Source organism: Podarcis gaigeae (genome assembly GCF_964106915.1).
Source record: "Podarcis gaigeae genome assembly, chromosome: 3".
Lineage (NCBI taxonomy): Eukaryota > Metazoa > Chordata > Lepidosauria > Squamata > Lacertidae > Podarcis > Podarcis gaigeae.
The window spans coordinates 13209864-13226978 of NC_139680.1; the positions used below are offsets into that span (position 1 = coordinate 13209864).

Here is a 17115-nt window from a genome sequence, read left to right on the forward strand (position 1 = left end):
AAGAAACACTGTGTTGGATTCATTTTTTTTTATTTACTTAATTTTTATCCTGGCCTTCTTCAAAGGAGCTCAGGTTAGTCTGCATGCCCCCCTTAAACACACATACCCATTTTATCCTTATAGCATCCCTCCAAAGTAAGAGATGGTAACTACCAACCAGTCATCCAGTGTGCTTCTTGGTTGAGGTGTTTGTTTGAACCAGGACCTTCCTGGTCCTAGTCTCTTAGAGGTTACACCATGCTAGATCCCACTGATAGCACCTTGGAGCTCCCACTGGGCAGCATAATGTTATAGGGTCCTTTGAACAAAGAGGAGCTTCAGATCAGCCTGAGGAGATCCATGCCTGCAGGACAAATCCTATTAGGCAGTGCACGTAATGTTAAACAATGCAGTAAGAACCTGAGGTGTAGCGTGGGTTGCCAGCACCAGGGGGTGCACAGAGGTGCGCGGGAGGGAAATGGAGTAAGCATGAGCATTCAACTACCCAAGACGTCTGTGTCACCCAGGAGATTGCCGCTACGGCGATAAGAGTCCTTCCATTGTTTTGAGAGGTCACTTCCTGGTTTGCATGGAGAAGCCATTTTCAGAGGAGCCCAGCAACGGAACCACGTAGCTGCATTGAGGCAGCACCGGGTGTTGAGGTTTTGTGCCCCTAACAAATCTTGCACCCGGGACAACCACCCCTATGCCCCTCCCATGCTACACCACTGGTAAGAACAGTGGATTACCTGGAAGAAAGTCTCTAATGTGAACACCCTAAAGAATGTGAGAGCACAAGAGCCGCTGAAAAAACGAGCTCACTGAAAAATAGAACATGTATACTCGCTTAGGTGTAATGTGCCAACCTTGTGACATGTCAGGGGGCAAAATGAAAAGCCCCATTGGTAGGAATTGCCACATTATTCATCGCACAGCTTGTGTCTTCAGAGTACTCCTATGAGCTACTAAACCAGTGAAGAAGCAGCAGACAGTAAAATCTGATTTTCCCCTCAGGGTGAACCTGTGTGATCCTTCACATTTCTGGAACCAAGTGAGGTTTTGACTTAGGTTGAATAGCCATTAACTTAGGATGTCTCAGCTCATTTTCCAGATGGTGAGCCAGCTTGTGCTTGGATGCCCTCAGCGGGTGAGATTTCAAGCATGTGTGACATTTATAAATAAGTTGACATGGGTCAACATGCATGGGAGTCCTCGCTTCTAAATATGGTTTAGCGGAACCCTGGGCTTATGGTAGCTTAGCCACAAGACCCAGACAACATCTGCACATCTAAGTTGAGATGAATCATGGTCAGGTGGGGGGAAGGGCGGTTGTGCATTGTACTGTCACAACTTGCATTGAATTTATTTTGTTGTTCCACATTGCTCTGCAGAGGTGAAGCTGGAAGCCCAGATCACAGTTCTTCGACTATTGAACAAGAGTTGACCACCCTTGATTCAGAAATGTCCCAGAAGTTAATAGAGCTTAAGGAAAAGCAACAGCAGCAGCTGCTTAATCTTCGGCAAGAACAGTATTATAGTGAAAAGTACCAGAAGCAAGCACATATTAAATTGGTATGTATGAGTATCTTGCTTCCACACTTTATCTGAAGCTCTTCGATGTCAAGGTTGCATGGCGAACTAACTATGTTTGGGGCCACTTGAAAAGTGTCTGTGTGGAGGTGTGCTCACTTTCTGTGCTTCTGATTACCATCCCTCTAGCATTACAAATTTGTGAAATACAGTGGTGCCTCGCTAGACGAAAAGAATCCGTTCCGCGATTCTCTTCGTCTAGCGGTTTTTTCGTCTTGCGAAGCAAGCCCATTGGCAGCTTAGCGGATTAGCGCTACAGCTGTCAAGCGGCTTCCAGCGATCAGCTGTTAAGTGGCTTATCAGCGGAACAGCTGATAAGCGGCTTAGTGGCTTAAGAAAAGGGCGGAAAAAGCGGGAAAAACCCGCGGGTACTCGCAATATTTTTTCGTCTTGCGAAGCAACCCCATAGGGAAATTCGTTTTGTGAAGCACCTCCAAAACGGAAAACCCTTTTGTCTAGCGGGTTTTCCATCTTGTGAGGCGTTCGTCTTGCGGGGCACCACTGTAAAATAGAATATAAGGATTCACTTTGGCCACCTCATGAGAAGAGAAGACTCCCTGGAAGATACCCTGATGTTGGGAAAGATTGGGGGCAGAAGGAGAAGGGGATGTTAGAGGACAAGATGGTTGGACAGTGTTCTTGAAGATACTAACATGAGTTTGACCAAACTGCGGGAGGCAGCAGAAGACAGGAGGGCCTGGCATGCTCTGGTCCAGGGGGTCACGAAGAGTCAGACACGACTAAATGACTAAACAACAGCCACAACAAAATAAAGGATTCACAATGGCATGGGGGGAAGTGTGGAAAGAGTGTGTGGAACAATATTGCAAATACAGCTGGATCATTGGCCACTTTAGTTTCGGACTCTTTCCTAATTCTGATTACAGTACCGTTACAAGGCCACATCTTGCAAAGCTTTCTAATTTGCTCCACACTAACTACAAACATTGGGCCCTAATTGATTGGTTTGTCATTTGTGCTGCTTTGGATGGGGGGGGGGGGAGCATCTTTCACTGTATGACTTTGAAGCTGAAACCAACATCCTCTGCCTAATTAAATTATCAGAAATCATCCCAGAATAAGCAGTTAGATTAGCGTGGCCCACAAAACTGGAAACGAGAGCTTCAATGTCACTAAAAATGGCTTCCAACTAGTTATTGTTTGTGCCAAATAGCCTTCTGTGAAACTATGTGTGCTCTGAACGGATTCCAGAGCACAAGCTATAAACAGCAAAGTAATATTATGCATATATTGTCCCAAAGGAGCTTTTGTTTTTACAGCTGCAAATCTACTGCTGGTGGGGTCAGGCTCCCCATGTAGGGCAGCCCTCTGGGCTGAAACAGGAATCCAGTCAGATTGTAATAGATGCTTTGGAACGCTAAAAGAGAAGAAGGCAGTTGAATGCTACTATTATATAGCTCCATTCTGCCCCCGGCATGTGGACGCTGTCAGAGGTACTTAACCATGCTCTTTACACACTTGGTTACTTTGTTGTACGAAAGATCAAAAGTTACCAAAGTATTCCATCTGTGTACCACAGTCAAGCAGAGTTGTTTACAACTGCAAAGGACCTTTGGGAGCTGGTATGATTGTGCAGCAGCTCATAAGATTGGGTTTGAAGCCAAATCCTTTTGGCACAGCGGCCCCTACAGGCATCCTTGCTACGGGCAGGGCATTTGTCTGGTTCTGGCAGTAAGGGCATTTCTCATAGCCTACTTTGGGTCAATGGAAAACCTTTGTTGCCTTCCCTTACTGTTTCACCACCAAAAAATGATCTAGCAGGATGCATTCCTGGCCACTGCTATGTAACTTCCCAGATATTATATATCACTACTGCAAGGAGTAATGACAAACCTAGACAGCATCTTAAAAAGCAGAGACATCACCTTGCCAACAAAGGTCCGTATAGTTACAGCTATGGGTTTCCCAGTAGTGATGTATGGAAGTGAGAGCTGGACCATAAAGAAGGCTGATCACCAAATAATTGATGCTTTTGAATTATGGTGCTGGAGGAGACTCTTGAGAGTCCCATGGACTGCAAGAAGATCAAACCTCTCCATTCTGAAGGAAATCAGCCCTCAGTGCTCACTGGAAGGACAGATCGTGAAGCTGAGGCTCCAATACTTTGGCCACCTCATGAGAAGAGAAGTCTCTCTGGAAAAGACCCTGATGTTGGGAAATATTGTGGGCACAAGGAGAAGGGGACGACAGAGGACGAGATGGTTGGACAGTGGTTTTGAAGCTACCAGCATGAGTTTGACCAAACTGCGGGAAGCAGTGGAAGACAGGAGTGCCTAGCATGCTCTGGTCCATGGGGTCACGAAGAGTCGGACATGACTAAACGACTAAACAACAACAACTGCAAGGAGTGAGCCTACAGATAATGTTGACCTGTCTACCAGATTTGGGTGGATCATTTTGTTTGGATAGAAGTCCAGTTTTTTTGATGACCAGCTGTGTTTGAGGTCATCCTTTGGCCCACTGGCCTTCCTGGCATGAATGCTGGGGTCCAAAATGAGTCCGGAAGGGCTTTTCTATGACCAGCCTACCTTCCTTGCAAAGACAGGGCCTTTCATTCTGCCCCATCACTTTGTCCTACTTGGCAGAGCTCGGTGGCCAATGGAGGACGTTACCCATGCTAGGAAAAGCCATTGCCAGAGAAAGCCTTGGAGGCTGCATTCCTAGCCTGGCATATCAGAAGTAAAGTTGGCCATCAGTGTAGCAATTTTATCCATTACTTTTGAGGAGACTTCAATGGGTTAAAGCTGAAACGTGATGTGTATTTTCCACATGAGAAAACAAATGATTTCAGCTTGGGAATTGGCAGAATGAAAATAACAAGATGCTTCAGTGTTCATTTTGTAAGGAAATAGAAAAGAAACCCAATCCAATGAAGAACAACCACACATTTACAATATCCCTAGAACTTAATGCTGACTTATTTGTTTACTGTTTGTGCACTGTCATGCACTTGCATAGCCATCGATGGCAGCTTTGTTCCATACAAATCTGGCAAATTTGAGGGCAATGTGATGCCTGTGTCTATTCCCATATCTAATGTTTTGTTGACAGAGATTTGATTTGTCTTGCATCTCATCAGCAGATGGTCTTTTATATAGAACACATGGGAATTTGTTGCTCTTTCAGTGTGATTTGTTGGATTATCGGGGGACAGGGGAGTGTTTTAATGATTCTGAGAATTACAAATGATGCTACATTCGCAATGCATTCGAATTCATTCAGCACAGCAATGTAGAACTCTATTTTGGTACCCAGGCTTGTTAGTTAATCGTGTCTCTCTCTGTGTGTGTGAGTGAACTTTTTGAAGTGGTTGGTAATCACTATCACAAAGGAGGCTGTCAAAATAGCACACAAGACACCTGCCAAATTGTGTGTGTTGGTGGAAGAGGTTTGAAAGCTCAGCATAAGTCAAGTGGACATTACTGGATTCTCTTAATGAGGGGCTTCCATGTCATTCAGAGTTCGTGTGTTTATGCTTTGCATATGGAAGATCCCAGCTTCAAGACCCAAGATCTCCAATTAACAAAATTTCAGGTAGTGACACTGGAAAGTCTTAGGCCCTAGAGGACCATCGCAGTCAGAGGGCACAGTCCTGGTCTGCATAGACCCACGACACTGTTCCAGTATAAATCAGCTTTATAAGGTCACATAGAACTTCTCCTTGTATGGTACCCCGGAAATGATCTCTTTCAGCTTCTGCCTACTGGAAGAAGATATAGGGTTATAAAGACCAGGACTAGCCGCCTGAGAAACAGTTTCTACGCAAATGCAATTCTGGTTCTAAATGCAGCATAAGGAGTCTCTATAGTATATTGTATTTTAAAATGGGGTTTCAGAGTTTTTAGGGGGTTTTGAATGTTTTATGTAGATTTTCACTTTCATTGTCCTGTATGGGACAATGAAAATAAAGATATCGTATATCACCGTATATCGTATATCACCGTATATCACAAGTTATTTCTGCTCCTTAAACATGGCAGGGTTGTGAAGGAGCAAAGAATGTTCCCATGTGTCTCTCCTTCTTCTGCATGTTTTGCATTTTACTGGAGCAGTGATTTTCAACCAATGTGCCATGGCACTCTGGGGTGCAATGAATGATGATCAGGGGTGCCACAGGCAACACTGGCCTCTGTCTCTTTCCTTCCCTCCCTCCTCTGATGCCCTCTTGTGTCTCTGCCTCCCAAAGGCTTGCACAGCTGTTTGTTGCAGTAGGGTTCAGACAGGAGTCTTTCTCAACGCTATCCAGAGATGACAGGGAGTGAACATGCATGTCCTGTACCATCAAGTAATAGCAATAGCAAAACGCATCCCTTCCTGTGTTGTGCAGATTAATAAAATCAATACTCCTGGCAAACTGGGAATATAACCTTACCCCCCCCCCCCCCAAGTTTAGGATATTCCACCATTCTTCAGCAGAGTTTCGTTTTCTTTGAGAAAAATAAGTGGCTCACGTAACTGCAGACTAAGCTTTAATAATACTGTAACAAAATAGCATAATGACAGAAACTAGGCAAGAAGCAAGAAGCAGCAGTTGGACTGGCATTCTTAATTGAACATAACGGAACACATTGAAGGGAGGGGCTGATTCCAGGGCAAAACACACAAGCACCGCCCACCAGATACCAAGCTCCCTTACTATGCAATTTAGCCCCTAATGTTTTTCTTACATTCTGAGGGTTGGAGGCTGGGATAAGTTAACAACTTAAGCCATCCAAATACAGTGGTACATCAGGTTAAGAACTTAATTCATTCTGGAGGTCCATTCTTAACCTGAAACTGTTCTTAACCTGAGGTACCACTTTAGCTAATGGGGCCTCCCACTGCCACCACGCTGCCAGAGCACGATTTCTGTTCTCATCCTGAAGCAAAGTTCTTAACCCAAGGTACTATTTCTGGGTTAGCGGAGTCTGTAACCTGAAGCATCTGTAACCTGAAGCATCTGTAACCCAAGGTACCACTGTATTCAACAATCAAATGTGGTTCATGCAGTTTTATAACACGCCTGTTTTCCCCTCTTTCAGCTCATTCAGAAGCTGACAGACGTAGCAGAAGAATGCCAGAACAGTCAGTTGAAGAAACTGAAAGAGATTTGTGAAAGGTAAGGCATGCTGTAAGTAAACGAAACCTTTGTATTTAAAGTTGCAATCCTAAAGCACTACAGAGCAAGCCCCACTGAAGACAGAGGGGCCCAAGTAAATATGCATATTCTTGCTTTCTCAGACTTAACTTTGCCTTAAAAAGAGAAAAAGGGTTTTCTTTTTGTTGCAGGGAAAAGAAGGAGTTGAAGAAAAAGATGGACAAAAAGAGGCAAGAAAAAATCACAAAGGATAAAAGTCAAGTGGATGAGTAAGTGTGGCCTTCAACTATTAATCATTAAGGGAGTCCCCTTTTCAGGGGCATTTGACAATATACTGTACATAAGCTATTTGTCTGTTCACACAAAGCATGCTGTGAACACAGATGGACTGTTGTCAGTAATGGGAATTTAGTAATGGATTTATTTCTGCTTTTGGCATCCCACATCCCTTTGGCCCAAGGTTGGTAACATTTTAGAAATCCAACTCTGTAAAACACATGCACACATGTGCATACGCACGCACACAGAGTGACATGCATGCTGACATTTGAAGTCCATCCTCTTTAACCATGATCATAATAGGCCACCCTAAAGCAAGTCCCAAATCCAACTGAAGTTGGCAGTGACTAAATTGCACTAAAAGCAATGGAACCACCTTAATGCAGTGAACTGAAGTGCCATTGCTTTTCAGTTGCAACTGAATTTAACTAGATCCAAACTAAAGAGTGCTTTCAAGAAATATCTGCATTTTTACAGGCATTGAAAATAAGTTCCTTAGTGGCTCTTGAAGCACTGGAAAATGTTAAAAGAGTTTGGGGAAGGGGTCAGTTAGCAAGTTAAGCCCATCTCTTCTCTTACAAAATGATGCTGCATTGGTTTTATAATATCTCTCCTACCTAATTATCTCACTGGCATATTTAACTGGGATAATATGGATCCCTACAGAGAGGATCCAATAAAGATGATGAGCAAATGCCCAGACCCACCTTTTTGTGACCTTCCTACAAAAACAAAAAGTTATTTAAAAGCAAAACACAATCAGATGACTACAATTCAACATAAAACCAACAAAACAACAGAAAAGCAAAAGCACAGCAGTCAGAACAAAACCAAGGAAAACAGTATTCAATAACAGTGTACAATCCTGACTCAAAACTTTATTTGAATCAGGATTGTTTTAACCCAGGCATATGCAAACTCAGCCCTCCAGATGTTTTGGGACGACAGTTCCCATCATCCCTGACCACTGGTCCTGTTAGCTAGCTAACCCCCATCATCCCTAGCTAACAGGACCAGTGGTCAGGGATGATGGGAACTGTCGTCCCAAAACAGCTGGAGGGCCGGGTTTGCCTATGCCTGTTTTCTAAAAGAGAATGGTGGAAGGGTGCCAGCTGAACATTCTTGAGGAAAGATCTCCAGATCATTTGAGCCATTACTTAAAAGGTTCTGGTTACCATTCTGGAACAGACCCATAAATTGCTTCATCCCACAGCTGAGCTACCAACATATTAATGCTCAGTGGCACTTAAGGCTGCATAAAAACCCAAAACCGCCTGCAAGTGTCAGTTTCATCTATCAGTCTCTATGTGGATATAAAAGGACTAAAAATGAAATGGAAAATCACTTTAAACAAAAGAAAGAAACAAGAAGGTATAACACAAAAAGGGCAATGTATTTCTAATTAAACCTGGCATCCAGAGTCCCGCTGATTTAAATGGGAGATGGATTGCACTCGTAAATATTTTAAGCTGTAACCTTGAAGAAAATAATAACCTGCAGTGACATAGGAGAGTAATGGCATCAACATTTTGGCAAGCGAGGAACAGAAGGCTACAGACTTCAAAGAGCTGTTGATGAAGACAGACACGAGGCATTCAGTCTCAAGTGAACAGTGCAAAGAATAGCATGTTGGGAATTATTGTGACTAGGTGATAAAAAATTGACTTTCTGTTCAAGATTAGGTGTGATATTTTATAGGATTGCTGTGAGCATGTAATTGTTCAAAAAGATTGGAAGGCTTATAAAGGAAGCCTAGCAACATCAATTGGTTCATGACATGGTCTATAGATGCATTCTACAGTGTCACTGCTGAAGCTAAGCAGGGTCTGGTCATGGATGGAATAATTAAACATTTACACGTTTATGCATAAAATTCATTGTTTCAAGATGTCTGCTGCTGCCATCGTGAACTGGGAAGCTCTAGCAACTCTTGACTATCTCTAGCAATGTTGGAAAGGGAGAGTTATTGTTTTGCTGTTTTGTTTTACTCTCTTACTTGTTTTTATCCTGTATTTTATTCCGCGAACTGCTCTGAGATCTTATGATGAAAGACAGTATATAAATCAAAGAAAGAAAGAAAGAAAGAAAGAAATTGCAGCTTTAATGGATGAATTTAAAACCACTTGTCTAAGTAAAGTATGCACAATTGTGAGGGGTGACTATTGACCTGGTAAAGATGGATTCTGTTAAGACATACAATAGTTGAAAGTTCTATCACCTCACATTACCTTTTCTCCTCTGTATGCTTGTGTTATATGAGGTAGTTAGCTATTTGCTTAGTGGAATTGGGCCGGCATGATTAAATTTCAAGGAAAAGAGATACTGTTGATTAAGATTGCACAGAACAATAAGCTGACTAGTGCCGAGTCGCTGGATATTGTTCAGAAGACTTTCCCGTTCACATAATTGCCAAGTATGAGATGTGCAAAACACTTATTCTCAAGTGCTAGGCTATTTCCAATGAAATTTCCAATCTGAACTTTGGTCAGGAGCAGTCCTTATGGGACCTATATGATCCCCAGCATTTTCAACGGGGGGACTGAAAGAGAATGTGGCTATAGCTCACAATGCACAAAACATGAATTTTCTGTATTCAAAGGACTCTACTGAAAGGTGGGGAAATGTTTATGATGAGTGAAATCACCTGATCCACTCCAGAAAAATTTGGAACATACTGAAATGAATACATTCCTCTTTGCCCAAACTCTAGAATCTAGAATGATTCTGCTACTCAATTTGTGCATGGCATAGGCAAAAGGTTGGGAACCTGCAGCCTTTTAGAGGTTGCTGGACTAAACCTTGGAGCATCTTTGACCACACTGGCTGGGGTTGATGGGGGGTTGGAGACCAATGGGTTCTTCATCCCTGGTGTGGACTTCCTTGTTCATGATTTGAGGCTGTTACACAGTAAAGAGCCATCTCCTTGCCTTCTCTGAAAGCTTTTAGGCATGAGAGGTGAAGCCTAGTGCAGGCTGACAACATCCTTCTGCCACTTTAAGCCCTGCCTTGCGGTGTAGTGAGGGAGCAGTGATGACACCTTGCTACGTGTGCTGGGTCCGGGGGTAACCCGGTCCAGGTCCGGTCCCGAATCCAAGGGTTCTGTGAGGAGTCAGTCCAATAGGGCCAAGGCAGGAAACCAGGCAAGGTCAGGCACAGATCACAGGCAGGTTCTTATCTCTGTCGGGGTAACAGCCGGTCCTGACCCCCCGGTGACTCACCTCCCTGTCTTGACCGATGGTGAGCACTCAGGTCTCTCCTTCTCTCAGACCTCAGTCTCTGTAGCTCAGGAGATGTCGGTGGGTTACTAGACCCAGAGGCTGCCACAGCCTCTCCTGACCCAGTTGATAGTGGAGCAGCTGTAAGTGATTGCCCAGCTGAAGGCAACAAGGTAATCCCCGCATCTGGACCCAGGGCAGGCTCAGGCCCCTGACTTGGCCCAGCTGGTGCTTGTTGCAGGGGAACCTGTGCAGCCTGGGGCTCTCCAGAATCAGGCCCCAGACTAGGTTCAGATGCTGCCTGGGGCAAAGGAACTAGTGCGTACTGAGACTCCTCTGGCTCCGAGTCCGAGCCCGAGTCCCAGGCCATCACACTACGTTTGACTTGTGCTGAATCCATCAGAATGGGGCAGGTTCTATGGTGGAGGGCAGCCTCAATCCTAACTGGGACAAAACTCTGTTCTATCCCTGCAGAAGATAAGGTGGGAGAGAGATAATGGGTTCAAGAAGAGTTGCTTGGTGTAATACAGTGGTGGGGAACCCAACTGTCTGTAGGTGCAGTTATTGGACTCCAGTCTCAGCCAGCAAGGTCAAAGGTCAGGGATGGTGGGAGCTATAGTTCAAGAGGGCTATGGGTTTCCCTGTCCATGGTGCTGAAACGTTTCTGAGACACGCCTGCGATTTCTTTCCTCACACATTAAGAACCGATATGACCTTTCTATTCACAAGGTTTGTGTGGTCCACTTGTGGTCTCTGGTCAAACCACTTCTAATGCAGAACATAATGTGTGGCTTCTGGGTTGTCTGGTTTTTATTTTCCCTTATTTAGTTAAAGTAATGTACAAAGAATTTGTGAGAAGGATCTTTGTGGCAGAAGCTAGCAAATTATGCATTAATAATGCCAGTTAAAAATTAATGACATGGAATCAGTAGTTTTTAATCTTGCTCCCAGGGAGAAGACAGAAATGATTCGATCATATATTCAGGAGGTGGTGCAATACATTAAAAGGGTGAGTCCGCTGCATACAAGTTCATCAAAACTTTCTGTATTTGCATATGGCATGAAGATAACATTCCGGTACTTATATTGGTTTACACAGAGTAATAATGCTAGAACAATGAAACCGATGTTTGTCGTTTGAAAAGAGATATCTTGCATTTATGATTCCTTGCAATGCTACATTTTTAGTAAACTTGGTTTGCCATCTTCTGTAGAATTACCAAGAGCCACTTTGAATATTATCTTGCTGTGCAGGAGTCAAGTGTTTCCCCATGACAATATCACATCTGAAATGTGAAGGAATGTTGTAAAGTTTATCAGCTGTGTTTCAGATCTGATGTTGCAGAGGAACAGAAAGTGTGGAGAATTTTAAAAATCCTCTTCCTGCAGGTAAGGTAATGTCTCAAAGCTGTTCTAAGAAATCTGAGCAGAGTCCCCTTCCAGCATTTACAGTACATTGCAAAATGTTGTCATGGGAAATTGAATGTAAGGGCTCATGATGGCAAATGACCTGGTTTGATTCCATGGAGGTAGACAAAAGTCAAGTTTGGCACTTCTCATAGTATGTCATGAGCAGGCTGGGAGCATGGCCTGCTGCACCTTGAAATCACACACCTGGTGCTACCTTCCTCCCTTCCCCGGCTCCCCAATGACCTAGTGACTTTCCCGATGGCAAGGGAGACAGCGGAGGTAGCCAAAGAGCATCCATTTCTGCTGGAAAGAACAGCATGACACTGTTTGCATCAATTTCAGCCGGAGAGAAGATATTTCCAAGAATTGGGGGTCAGTTTCCCAGCTAAAAACTGATGCAAAAGCCATCACTTCCTCACCAAGAATGGTGAAACAGGCAGTCCCAGACCCAGCAGGATGGATGCTTGACTTTGGATCAACATGGGCATGTTGAGGAGCTATAGCTGAGGCTTTACAAGTTGGCCATTACGCATTATACACACGTGCATGTACCACAGAGCTGATGGCTGCTTTTTGTGAACAAAAGTGCCATTGAGAGGGATCCGCTTTGAGCAGAGCAGTAGTGGGTAGCGAGCAGGTATTTATGCCTTTCTCCACTGCTCCAGATCCTTCCCAGAGACTTGTCCTCTGGTGAGATTCCACGGGTGGGTTTGCTGGTGTTTCAACTCACTGGGGCAGGAGAAGGGGCAGTGAAATTACAGGAAGATCAGAAATGACTGTCAGAGATAGAGTTGAATGCTCCCTATCAGATGCTTTCTTGCATCACTCATAAAGCCCTCCCGAAGCTGCTTTTCTTCAGAAAAAGTAGCCTTTCTAGGTTTGTGCTGCAGTTTTAGAGGCTTAGTGAATAAAGCTTTAGCCAGAGTCTCTCTCCCATTCTTGTGAAATGCATGAAGGTTTGAAATTGACTATTGAGTGGCAGATGATCAATAGGTAACAGGGAGAGAGCAACCATGCTAGGGCCAATGAACAGAAATTCCTGTTCAAGTGAGTATGGCATGCATGCCAATTGATTCAGAAGCTGATGTCAAAAATTGCATTGCAGCATATGTGGAAGTTGGACGTACACAACAATGTCCTATAGAACATGTGTTTTTAGTTATTAAAAAAAATAACCCAAAGAAAATGTGTTGATTTGTTGGCATTCCTTTTTATTTCTCATTTCTTTCTTATTTTATTTCTTATTTCTTTCTACTTGTTATTCTTTGCTAAGAAATAAAATTAGTCCTGGTTTCATCCTTAACTGTGCAAAGCTGTCTAATTTTTTGGTGCTGGATGATGGCATGATTAAATGCTACTATCAACTACCTATAAACTTCAGCTGTTTCTTCTAGCATTCTTAAGTGTGTTTTAAACTGCACATTTCTTGGGGGGGGGGGAAATGTAAGGTTTTAAATTAAATCTCCAAGTATACATAATATATCAATAAGCATTGTTTTGTTGAAAAACAAATCAAATATTCTACTAAGAATGCTTATGTTATACTGTTTTATCCTGGACAGAACTACTTCAGTATAGAACTGAAGAATGTAATACACATGTTTGAATGAAATAAATTGTTTGCCTGCTTTATTCCAGCTAGAAGACGCTCAAAGTAAAAGGCAGGAAAGACTTGTGGAGAAGCACAAGGAAATTCGTCAGCAAATACTGGATGAAAAGCCCAAGGTAAGGAGATTTGAGCACCATTTTTTTATTTATATATTTTTTTGCTTACGGACAATGAGCCTGGTGTCAGGCTGATACTCGACTAGGCCTCTAATTATGAATGCTAATGAAAGAAATATCAGAGAAATATGTGCAATGCTTCATCACATGGAAAGAAAAAATATAGGAAATGTTAATGCACAAATGAGTGTGCATTTGGGGGGGGGGGAATGGTATCCTACAAAAATACTGTATTTTTTGGTGGTGCTGTGGGTTAAACCACAGAGCCTAGGACTTGCCGATCAGAAGGTCGGCGGTTCGAATCCCCGCAACGGGGTGAGCTTCCGTTGCCTGGTCCCTGCTCCTGCCAACCTAGCAGTTCGAAAGCACTTCAAAGTGCAAGTAGATAAATAGGTACCGCTCCGGCGGGAAGGTAAACGGCATTTCCGTGCGCTGCTCTGGTTCGGCAGAAGCAGCTTAAGTCATGCTGGCCACATGACCCGGAAGCTGTACGCCGGCTTCCTTGGCCAATAAAGCAAGATGAGCGCTGCAACCCCAGAGTCGGTCACGACTGGACCTAATGGTCTGGGGTCCCTTTACCCTTTACCTTTAATGCACCATCAAATCTAATGCACACCTCAATTTTCAGAACCTTGAAACCCAAAAAAGTATTTGCTGGCGAATGTAAATGTGCCATCAAATCTAATGCGCACCTTAATTTTCGCAACGTACTTTGACCAAAAAAAGAGTGAGCATTGGATTTGAGTAAATGCAGTATGTTATTTAATCTTGTTGCATGTCGTTCAGTGTAAAGAATATCCTTCACCAGCAGAGGGTGCAATGCACCTGGAATTTTTTTAAGCAATGCAAAATCTCAACTTTTTCTATTCAGGAATAAGGGGTTGGTTTTTGAAGCATGCAGAAATCCTATTATTTTGTTATCTGAGCAAAGTAAAGAGTTTGGCATCCTGCAAAAATCTCTCACAGATATGGAATATAGCATCAGAGAGCCTTATGGCTGCAACAGACTGTAGCATGGCTACCCCTCTCGACGCCGGCAATGACATGTTTTGTGCATTGCATCTATTCTCCATCTCAGACACTGTGACGTAACTGTGCATTTGTGTTGTTTTGTTTCTCCCTTCCCCATAGACAGGACTGGTTAACAGCATTGTTTTCATTATTTCATGTAGCTTTTTCTGGCAGCTGTTAACTTGCAGGAAATTAATTCATGGCATTTTACGTTATGATTTTTGAAGAGTAAATCAATAAACAGCTTTTTAAAAGGTTTAGACTATATAGTCTCTTCACATGTTAAAATAGGTGCCAACCTTTGACTGGTTCGTTTGACACAGGGAAATTATAAAGGTAAAGGTACCCCTGACCATTAGGTCCAGTCACAGATGACTCTGGGGTTGCGACACTCATCTCATTTTATAGTCCAAGGTAGCCAGTGTTTGTCTGCAGACAGCTTCCGGGTCATGTGGCCAGCATGACCAAGCTACTTCTGGCGAACCGGAGCAGCGCACGGAAATGCCGTTTACCTTCCCGCCGGAGGGGTACCTATTTATCTACTTCCACTTGACATGCTTTCAAACTGCTAGGTTGGCAGGAGCAGGGACCGAGTAACGGGAGCTCACCCTGTCATGAGGATTCAAACTGCTGACCTTCTGATCGGCAAGCCCTGGGCTCTGTGGTTTAGAGCACAGCGCCACCCACAGTGGGAAATTATAGGTACCTGTTATTTCATGGAGCTTCTGATGAGCAGAATATAATTTTAAGTGGTAGATCAAAAACAGTTTTTGCTTGTTATTTCTAATGGCACAGTAATCCAGTTGCTCCAATTCCATGGAGGATATTTTTCTGGTTCACACATCCTGCTAAGTCAAACTCTTTTATCTGTAGGCTGCCTGGAATTCCTGTCAGGGGGTATTAATAAACAAATAAACAGCTTACCACAAATGTGTGGGTTCCTGGAGAAGGGATGGTGGCAAAAAATGGTTTTCTCCTGGTCCTCCTGTGGTGCTACTGTGAACAAAGCCATGATCTGAATTAGCAAGTTGTCTAGACCAGGATTTGTGTTTTGTCTTGCTTTAGATGAGGTATAGAGAAGAAACTTGATCCAGTTCTCATCTGAAGCCAAATCTTTCAAATTTTTTGCCATTTGAAACAATGCGAAAGCCAAAGTACAGCGAGCCTTTGAAATTCGCACTCATCTGAATTTTGCTATGCAGCCCTCCAACCGATCTCTGTTTACAAAAAATACATATGTTGGGGGGAGTGTGCATAAAGATGAATGCGTTCGTGAAGATAGCATTACATTATGAGCAGTTGCTTGCAAAGATGTACACATTAGTCAAAACCACTGGCAAAAATGAGTTCATTAAGAGAAATTCACACTAAATTGCTGAAGAATTTTTCGTGAAGATTTTTTTAAAACACACACACACAAATTTCTGTGGAGTAATGTGGAGAACTAAATTTAAAATGGCAGAAATGATAAACTGAGAGAACTGAAATTGACAAATCTTTCCATCCTTGCTCCAGAAAAACCATGAGCAGTAACCAGTCCTTTTTTTCTGGGGGGACACAGGGGGACACATACCCCTAAACAATTTGTGAATCTTTGTACTTTTGTGCATTTACTGTATTTATTTTTTCTGATTTGAACTATAAAATGGTGATTTTCTTGAGTCAAAATGAGAGTACCCCTAAACATTTTTTAAAGAAAAAAAGCACTGGCAGTAACTAAGGTACTGCAACAGCAAGACCACTGGGGAGGGACACAGTGGTCGCAATCCCATCTTTGGGAACCCACACTCCTGTGTGTTCACCCTAAGTCATGCTTTGCCATACCCAACTAGTTCACAACCATTTTGCAAATGCAGACAATTATCTTGAACCCAGCTTTAGGTTTATTTTCTATCAGTGGGTGGGGGGATACCAGCAGGAACTGCATGTACAAACTCTTGTGCAAGTCTGCTGGTGGTTTAAAATTGGGACCACCTAGCCTATGAAAAGCAGTGGACAACAACTGGGTTCGACAAACATTCTGAACTGAGTTCAAGGTACCCAGAAAACTATGTGGAGGTTTTGTGGATTTCCAAGACTGTGGGGCAGACAAGTGGGCAGCAGAAATAAAACAACAGGTTTTGCCCATCTCTCAGCTAGATGTTTAACCAAAGTACTTGATGTTACATTTTGCAAGGTGTTTTGTCCTGAGAGATGGATTTATATAATAGAATCATAGGTTCCCAATTACTGTTTTTGTGAATTTAATGGATGTATTTAGACATTAAATCCTCTACTTACTGTTTGTGCCTTAGCAAAGTCACAGCAGACATCAATTTTTGCAACTAAGCATCTTGGCATCACGTGACGAAATGTACGTTATCCAGCACCCATTCAGTACATGTTACACGGGTTCCTTAAGAAAGACATGTCAGGGTGCAGTAGAACTTTAGGAAACCTTCTTCACTGGGTTATTTACATAGGCAATCTTCATGTCTAATTGTTCTCTGCAAAGCTCTGTGTATGAGATGTGATAAGATTAAAACAATGGAAACAATGGAATGGGTAGATGGTAACCTACATTATTTATTTGGCTCTTCTTTGTTTCAGTTCCAAATAGCATGCAATTCAGTAATGCAATCTGAAATGTGAGCACTTAAATTTCATGCATTTATTAGGTTGCAATCCAAACTCCTGACTGGCCAGGTTGCAAGGGAGGTCCACCAATGTAGAAGACCTCAACACACCTGCAGAAACCCCCCCCCCAATATAGAGTGTTGCAAAGCTGGCAAAGAAACCACTGGATCCTGGGCCATCCCTGCTGCCACC

At 43.1% G+C, this 17115-nt stretch overlaps 1 protein-coding gene across 3 annotated transcripts in view; it reads left to right on the plus strand.

The window, feature by feature from the left end:
• PLCB1 (phospholipase C beta 1) overlaps window positions 1-17115 on the plus strand; it is a 460081-nt gene that overhangs the window by 385877 nt on the left and 57089 nt on the right. For all 3 annotated transcript variants that reach the window (XM_083730042.1, XM_083730041.1, XM_083730043.1), the window contains 5 exons: window positions 1371-1551; window positions 6612-6688; window positions 6859-6936; window positions 11113-11170; window positions 13210-13296. In XM_083730042.1, coding sequence (XP_083586168.1) covers window positions 1371-1551; window positions 6612-6688; window positions 6859-6936; window positions 11113-11170; window positions 13210-13296 — 481 coding nt within the window. The remainder of the gene's footprint in view (window positions 1-1370; window positions 1552-6611; window positions 6689-6858; window positions 6937-11112; window positions 11171-13209; window positions 13297-17115) is intronic.